The sequence below is a fragment of the Oncorhynchus masou genome, chromosome 1 (genome assembly GCF_036934945.1).
Source record: "Oncorhynchus masou masou isolate Uvic2021 chromosome 1, UVic_Omas_1.1, whole genome shotgun sequence".
NCBI lineage: Eukaryota > Metazoa > Chordata > Actinopteri > Salmoniformes > Salmonidae > Oncorhynchus > Oncorhynchus masou.
In genome coordinates, this window is record NC_088212.1 from 12,434,259 (window position 1) to 12,443,253 (window position 8,995).

Below are 8,995 nucleotides of genomic sequence, written 5' to 3' on the forward strand. Positions count from 1 at the left end.
AACAAATTAGGGAAAGATGAAGGAACAGGGGAGAAACCACTTCAAAATGCAAGACAACGCACAGAACAGTCGCATATCATAGCCTGTGCATAGAAGGAATAAAGCACTTATGGTATTTGCAAACATGACCACTTCATGAAGCATCTTTATGGTTTTGATCGAGACATTAGTCCATTACTCAACTCCACAGACCCAAAACCCTGAAAACATTACCATTGAATGAGAGCATAAAGAACGTACAATGAAATGTAGAGGGTCGATATATTGGCAACATTGGCAGCCCAATTCTGACTTTCTTGTCCACTAATTGGTCTTTTGATCAATCGCATCAGATCTTTTTCAGAGCTGATCTGAATGATCAAAAGACCAATTAGTTAAATAAAAAGGTTCAAATTGGAAGCATGGTGAAGTAAAACTGACTCAACATATTCCTGCATCTTTGCAAATAGAGAAACACACAAAGAGAAATCTCTCAATGATATCTTAATAAATAGCATGGAATATGTAGAAATTAGAACGCAAAACACTAGCTCGGTTCAAAATATTGTGCATGCCCATATTACAAAAATCCCCATTGATTTTCCACAGAGCTTCAACTCTGGCTTTGTAGGGGGGAAGCGAAGTTGTTCACGTGACATTCATCCCCGACTTCAATATGATCAAAAGAGCAGGATCGCACTCCACTCACACGTCTTTAATAGCCATTATCTGTGGAGAAGCACAAAGGCCTCCAGCTTCTCTGGGATGTTGCCTCTGTAGGAAAGGCTGTGTTTGACGATGGCCCGCGCAGACAGACACTGCAGGGTGGTGTGATTGATGGGTTGGATCAGGTTCTTGGCCATCTCCTTCTCGTCCAGCAGGTCACAGGCCATCTGCTTCAAGGAGTTGGTGCTGTCAAAGTGCGTGCCGCAGGCAATAAGCAGGTTCATGATGTCTGGGTGGTTGTTGGAAGCGGCCACATGCAGGGGGCTGTTGTTGTCCTCGTCGCGGAAGTTGACGTCCGCCCCACACTCCAGTAGGATAGAGGTGACGTAGAAAGAGGGGAACTTACAGACAGGATAGCGGCCCACGCAGGTGGTGTTCCTGTCCACGGCCAGGTGGAGCGGGCTGTAGCCATTCTTCCCACAGGGCTGCAGCTTGAGGAACCTGTAGATGGTCTCCTTCTTCAAGTGGTCCTGCTCCACGGTGCAGGGGACCTTCTCCAGCAGGCAGATGAGATGCAGGATGATGGAGAGGGCCTTGCTGAGCTGAGCCGGGTCAGGCAGGTTCTGTTTCACCGCCCGCTCAATCTCCAGCACGCTCTTACTGAGGATGCCCATGAGGTCATCGAAGGAGACTGAGGTGCCCAGCAGGCCTTTGGCGCGGTCCTGGAGCATGAAGGAGAAGAGCTCAGCGAAGGACAGCAGGCTGCTGGCTGTCATGGGGCTGAGGGGGTCCAGGTTGCTCTGCTGCATGTCCAAGGCGTACTTCCACAGATTGATACAGCGCTCAAAGTTCCCAGAGTCGGCATATACAGCGCCCCGGTAGCGGATGTAGTAAGAGGTGTCGGGGTGGGAGGGGCCTAGGATGCGCTCTCTAATGAGCAAGGCCTGCATCCTCATCTCATCTGGTTCAGAGATCAAGCTGTCTAGCTCCTCCTCGTTACTTACCTCCCTGGCATGGTCATAGGCCATGATCAACTGCTTTGGGTGTGCTTTGTGGAGAACATTGTTGCCGTCCCTGTATCTCAGGTCCATGGCCCTCTTCCAGTACTTTAATGCCCCAAGAAGATCACGCTTTTTATCCACAAAAGTGGCACCAAGTAGTTCCAAGGCGTTTATTCTCTCCAACTGGCGTGTTTGCTGGTGTTGAGTCAAATAGTTAACAATGTTCGTGTGGCCCGTCACACTAGCGGACAGTAGTGGGGTCATTCCATAACCATCCCTCTCCATGGTGGCACCATATTTTAGCAGCATCTTCATTATCTCCAAGCTGCCAGATTCAGCACAGTCATGTAATGCCGTGTTACCTGTGAAGAAAGAAAAACAAATTCATGTGTTCCGCAAAATGGAAGTCATTTTTGGCAGACATTCTAGTAATAAAGAGCAATATATATGCAAGTTATTTGAAAAGAAGAAGATGAAGTGAAAAGACAAAAGGTTGATCAAAATGTTAAATTCTCTACATTTCAACTAAATGGGTTTGTCACATGCTTGCCTGTAGCCTTATCTCACTAGGAGAAACCTGAGTGATGAACTCAATGTGCCAATCCAAGCGTTACGCCAAGGGGGTGCAAATCTCATGGACCCGAACAGATCTTGTGAGTGGGCGATTGCAAGGCTTACATTTAGCAAAAGCTTGGGTGGATTCCCTTCCCCTAATTGGTTTAAATACAAATTAAACCAGCTTGTTAGGTGACCTGATTAGACGTCCAAATGTGAGGATTTAGCAGGTTAGCATTTGTCCTGAATCTTGCCCTGGAGGCAAAACTCCATGGCGGTCATTTGTCCACTTTCTCTTCGCAAGTAAATACAATTGTTGGACAAGCAGAATATAGATCTCAGTTGTCTGAATGGACAAGTAAAATGAATAAAAAAAAATTAAAAAAATCATAATATCAAACAATTGGGCAGGCTATTCAGATGAAAATTGGATCAGAGAGACATTAGGGCAACCGGTCAAATAAATTACACAGACTAACTACATAGACAATTAAAAACCGATTGTATTTTGGCTGGTTCTCGCTAGTGAAATACTAGCCTGCATTAATGGCATCGTCATGTCCGATGTCCTAAAATAACTTTACATCGGCACTAATGTATAACCGCAAATGGCCGACACGCAGTTGATACGGATGCACAGTCGATGAAACCAATATTGCATGCTTCAGTTGTAAAACCATCTCTCAAGTGCTCAAAATTTGCTAGGATTCTCATCTATTCAATACTGGCCATGCAATTCTGACAAAGTAATAAAAAAAAACATTCTTAGAATAGCATAATGGACAAGTAACTCCTATGCCGTCAAGAACTCCCCTGAACACTGAATAATTTAACTTTACAAATAGATAAACATCTTAGTTGGCTAACTCGCCCAGCTTAGCCATTTGATCCCTGGTTCATTGAATGAGGGAATTGCAAAAAGCATCTGGTTGTAATTGTAATGTTGCAGGGTGGCCAACCCTCCCCTCCTGGAGAGCTCCTGGGTATACAGGCTTTTATTCCTACCTTGCTCAAAACACATTGTTAATAAAAATAATAATAAAGCTGCTCAACAGGACCTTGATAAACTGACTCTGGTGTGTTTGAGCAGGGTTGGATCAAAAGCCTGCACTCACAGTAGCTCTCCAGGTGGAGGGTTGACCAACACACGTGTTATACAGTAGCCTATCAGTGCAGTATTTTACTTTAAGTGCCTTGTTCAAGTCAACAACAGCAGGAGATAATAATGGGATCAGAGACCAGTAGCCTTCCATTGTCAATACAGGGGGACAAGTGAGTAGAAAAACATCTGTCCTACTTGTCGAATTCACAAGTGGCAAAAAAAAAGTTGCACTAAGTATTAAAATCAGATTTTAAAACTAAGTCTAACCACACCGTTAACACTAATGCCCATCCTTACTTTTTCCTCTCGATATAGCCAATTTTGACTCTGCAGCAATCCAATCTAGCGGAAATCGCCCAGTTCTGCATCCAGGGCAAGATTCATGACAAATGTGATGATTTAAAGGATTTACCTTGAGACATTCTGAAAAACACCATGAAATTGTAGACCAATCTGATGTACAAATTAGTGTAAATGTTTCAACTTCTTGATTTTATGAAGAATATCACAGAGTAATACACCTGCCAGCTACTAGGCCTAATATCATTGTTTAGGTAGGCCCAGGATATACAACACAGGAGAATTAACACATCTTCAATGTACTCACCTTTAACACTTTTCCTGTTAACGTCAGCACCTTTCTCCAAGAGGTACTGGGCAATTTCCTTGTGTCCTTTGTAACACGAAATCATGAGGCATGTATGACCGTGTCTGTTTGCCACCTCCAGGTCTGCCTTGTGCTCCACCAGGTATTTCACAATGTCCAGATGTCCATCGAAGCAGGCTGCTCTCAGGGGGGTGGAATTTGTGAGTGTTGTATTGTTCACAGAAGCACCGTGGCCAAGTAAAGACTGCACGACTTTCAGGTGTCCTGCTGCTGAGGCAGCCCATAAAGGGGGGGCACCCTCAATAGTCTCGCCATCAAAATTCACTGACCCCCCAATCTCAACGGGTGCGGAGCAACACTCCATTAGATACTCCACCAAATCCAGGTGTCCGTATCTGGCAGCCATAAGCAAAGGGGTCGCCCCGTTGGTTTTCTCTGCCATTAATTTGATAACCTCGTGGCCAATTTTGTTCTCCAAAAGTTTCTGAAGCAACCGTAGCTTGCCATCTCTGGCTGCATTGAAAACAGCCGTTTGTAAATCCATTGGTTCAGCTTCCTTCACCGGATACACAGTTGATTAAAAAGACAGGAACGTCGACGAAATAAGTCCGTGGCAGGTGCTGAGCAGAAGCCTTTGTTTGTGGCGCTAGCTAGTTTTGAATATGTTGTAATATGGTTTGTTAGCTAGCTAAATGAGCGAAATGGGTAGAAATCAGGCAGCTCGTTGATAAACGTATTTCTTAACATTGGCTTGTTCGGTTTTCCCCTCTTCAATTGAAAGTTAACACGGGCTTGTTAGCGACGGACAGATCACTTCCTCAATTGGCTGGCTAACTGTTGTATTGTACTGCTTACTAACAATATTGATACCAGCTGCAAGCTAGCTAGTTACTCTTCCGAGTGTCCAACGTTACGCCGTCCGACGTCCTTTTCTATTCCATCAAGCGGTTTTTTATGAATAGACTTAATTATGTATGTCATTTTCAGACATAACCATGTGTAAGTACACATAGGTAGAGGTTGTAGCTATCCAGTTAAAATACTAATAATTACGGCGAGGCCCAGAGAACGCCAACATCCACCCCCACTTATTTCCCGTATGTGAAGCTAAGCTAGTCAACGTTGTCCAGCAGCCGAAGTCGGTTGAAATGCCTTTTCTTTTTCTTCGATGTTGACCAGATGGTAGAGTCATAAATCTTGCCCGAACGTTAAATGTTTTTCATTTGAAATAACACAAGAAAATTTACTATGGTCATGTTTCTACGGTGATCTTGAAGGGGCAGATTTGTCCACCCACCACATAATTTATCACGACTCAATACCCAGAATACACTTCAAGTCAAATCGAAAACAATGCCGTTTCTTTGTAACACCCAATTTATTGACAAGGAAAACATCCAATCACAGAGTGGGTATTTGCGCAACAGCAGTTAACGGATTGTCAGAAGTTCCCACAGCCACAAAGTAAAATTGTATATATCGAAAAAAGTCATGTTTTTTTATCTTAATTTAAAGTTAGGGTTAGTGATAAAGTTAGCAGTTTGGTTAAGGTTAGGGTTAACGTTATGTTTAAAATGTAATTTTAAAATTAGTGGTAGAAATAGGCGGGATTTAGCCATAATAATGAATTTGTGACTGTGGTAACTTGTGACGACCCAGTAAAAGGGTCAGACTTCCTCATACATTTTATTATTAGGTGGTTGAGCAAGATTTCAATTCAATTTTGTAGTTTGTATGAATGAAGTTGTAATCTGTGAATAAAACTGTATTAAACGAAATGACATATGTCCTTCCAAATGGCGAGATTGAATTGCATGTCTTTTTTTCATTCTATGCTACTGCCACCTCCTGGAGTTTTCGTGAACCAAGTACAGAGGATCGTGTTTTTTTCTATGATCATATTAGATCAGCAAGCACCAAGTGAATATAATCAAGATCAATTTCATGTATAGTTGAATGCTTTCTGCCGTTCTTCAAAAGAACACTAGGCAGGGCTCCAGGGGGGTGCAGCGGTCTAAGGTACTGCACCTCAGTGCGAGAGGAGTCACTGCAGACCTTGGTTAAATTCCAGGCTGCATCACAACCGGCTGTGATTGGGAGTCCCATAGGGTGGCGCACAATTGGCCCAGTGTCGTGTTTGGCCGGGGTAGGCCGTCTTTGTAAATAAGAAATTCTTAACTGGCTTGCCTAGTTAGATAAATCTTTTTAAGATTAACAAATTGTTCAACCATTACCCCTCAACTTTTTGTGTTGCTTACAATCACACGATTTGTGATGTTCACAGGTATACATGACAAACTGCCTCCTTTGTAGAGGAAAAAACCAATACTTGATCATCAGAGACCTGAGCAATGAGTGGATTTTAATGTATCAGCTATTCTTGATACTCTGATGAGAGCTCTCTGGACAAATGTTAGTGAACTATTCGACAGCGCAATATACATCCTAGTCCTGGATATAGACGCTGTACTTCAAAAGTTCAAACCAATGTTCAATTGATTATAGAAGGTCAGAAAAATGAGTTTACCAGAAAATGTTTATTCAGCTGTTCAAATAAGGAAACAATTCCTTGGAGTGGCAGCAGTGATGGCTGTTCAGAAATAATCATGAACAGTATACAAACCAAAATTTAAAAAAAAGACCACACTGAAAAAGACCACACCATTAAAGAAATGCCTAACATAAACGAAATTAAATCATGTGCTTAAACCAGCTTCATATTTATCTGTTTTACCATTTACACCAAGAACAAAACACCAGTTACAATAAAGAGATTGGTTGAACTCCTGAAAATGCACCAAGTCAAAGCTCATCCACCCAAAACACAACCTCTGCTGGCCACAAGCTATGTTGACGAGTGGAATCTCAAATTAAAAACAAAGAACATGCTTACCAATTGTCTACTCAGTTGATCAGTTATTTTCATTAATATCAAAACAAGTTTGAATTTAACCATTACTAAGGAGGAAGTGAGAACTGTGTGCAAATACATTAAATTATAGTTTAAAGCAGAATTGTATCAAGTAGGTCTCAAATTAGAACTGCAAGACAGGCCACCAGTATGTTCATACATTCAGGAAAACAGTGTTGTAAAAAACAATGACAATATGCACCCACATAATAAATACGTTGTTACAATTCCAATATTTGCTAGATTTCATTTAGAAAATCCACTGGGTTTGTTAAAAGTAACTTCAAACCTGAACGTATATTAAAAATTCAAATTCCGTGAATGGCATCTAAAAAGCAAAAATCTGCCATGATCCGTTGTTGTTGTAGTGGAGGAGGTGACTCGGATGAGATGCTGTGGGACGTTAGGATCCAACTCGCGTCGTGGTGGTCTTCCTGTCAGAGAAGAAGCTCCTCAGCAAAACTACCTGGCTGATGCTGACCACCAGCAAAATGAAGGCCTCTCCAATGGACCAGAAAGCCACTCTTGTGTTGAGGTCCTCGGCACGGCTGCGTCCCTGACCCTCCCGCAGACGGAAATGTGTCTGATAGTCAATGACCGATTTCAGGGCCTCATGAATGGACACGCAGGCAGACTCCATCTGAAACAGAGTTATTTAGAGTTTAAAGATCCTTACAAGATCCTTGCATGTTTTGACATACAAGCACTGCAAATAACCAACCACTGTTTGTCAATGCACACTATTCCCACATGACATCTTCACCTAATGGGGCCCACTGAAATCCAATGACATTTCATACTGTTGTAGAGATTTAACCAATTGTTTTTTTGTTTGTTATTGAACTGCCATAATCAATATCACATAGAAGAGCATCTCTCAACAATAGTACTTTTAACAGACCTACCTGGGTCAAAGCAGTGACCCTGTTCTCATTGGGGAAAAGTGGAGGATCCTCTCCAACTTGGAAATCGAAGTAGACTGTCTTGTGCGTGAAGGTGGAAAACTCATTGCTGAAGCAGAACTTGTATGTTCCATTCTTGGCAGCCGTGAATGTAAAGCTGTCGTACTGCTTCTTCATTTCTTTGTAAAGAACAGTACCATCTGCATCCTCCAGGCGACAGTCAACATCGTAATGCCCACCAGTGACAACCTGGCAAGAAAATGTGTTGTTTAAAATACAGCCTATCCATTTCAATATAAAACTTGGTCCCATAGTGGTGGAATTATTATCAATATTAATTCCCATAACTCCATGTCATAATGTGAGGGCCTCAATACTACTTACCTGGAACTCAAGTGTACACTTGGTACCAACGGTAATATCTTCATAGAAACACTGTTTTGCGTTATCCGGAAGCTCAAATGTAAGCTCAGAGCCAAACGCCCATCCACAGAGCAGGTGGGCCCAAAGCACCTGCACAATCAGTCTGATTGTACCGTGATAACTGCACATCTTGGCGGATGGAAGATTGTCGATACTGTTAATTTTATATCGTTGTGGACCTGAAAACACAGAACATTTCCAAATAATCAAACAGATAACTACGTAATCTAATAAAAACGTACACATTGACAAACTACAAATAACAAATTAAATAACAGAAATAGAATGGCAAAACCCGGAATTCACAACTAACGTTAGCTAGCTAACTTGCTATGCTAATGTAGCTAGCTGACAAGGCCGATTAACTAGGTATCCACCTCTATTAGAAATGTAGTTCGCAAAATTAAGTAGGTTACATTTAACAATTACAACATTTGTTAATGCGTATTGTTCTAATATTTTAAGGAGTCATTTAATAGCATAATATTTTAGTTAAATACTGTGTTTCGTCCAATACCACTCACCTCAAATCCCTCACCCGGAAACAAGTAGCTACTAAGAGACGTAGCATTAACGTCACTCCTCCGCGACGCTCGTTCCTCAACCGATCTTCTTCTTCTTTGGTGGGGTTTATGGGTGGTTGGCATCCAACTTTATGGTGCATTACCGCCACCTACTGTACTGAAGTGTGGGACAGAGACAGGGAGAAACGAAATCCTGCCTGCCAGCCGCGTTGCTCTTAAAAATATAACATATTTGAGACTATATCTAATGACGTTCTACTCAATATACTCCTTAAACTAATTTCCCGTAAACCCTTCTCCCTCATACTAGATCTCATCCTCTCTC

General features: G+C 42.1%; 2 protein-coding genes across 2 annotated transcripts; both read right to left on the bottom strand.

Annotated features, from left to right (window-relative positions):
* Positions 1-614: 614 nt before the first annotated feature.
* On the bottom strand, positions 615-5,243 carry LOC135516330 (protein fem-1 homolog C-like). Its single transcript, XM_064940579.1, has 2 exons — positions 3,911-5,243; positions 615-2,008 (listed from the first exon to the last, which is right to left on the bottom strand). The coding sequence occupies exons 1-2, from the start codon at positions 4,452-4,454 to the stop codon at positions 705-707; spliced, it is 1,848 nt and encodes a 615-aa protein (XP_064796651.1). The 5' UTR covers positions 4,455-5,243; the 3' UTR covers positions 615-704.
* Positions 5,244-6,428: 1,185 nt separating this feature from the next.
* LOC135516390 (transmembrane emp24 domain-containing protein 7-like) lies at positions 6,429-8,758 on the bottom strand. The gene is made up of 4 exons (XM_064940705.1): positions 8,671-8,758; positions 8,108-8,325; positions 7,727-7,972; positions 6,429-7,461 (listed from the first exon to the last, which is right to left on the bottom strand). The coding sequence occupies exons 2-4, from the start codon at positions 8,273-8,275 to the stop codon at positions 7,225-7,227; spliced, it is 651 nt and encodes a 216-aa protein (XP_064796777.1). The 5' UTR covers positions 8,276-8,325; positions 8,671-8,758; the 3' UTR covers positions 6,429-7,224.
* Between the last annotated feature and the right edge of the window lie 237 nt (positions 8,759-8,995).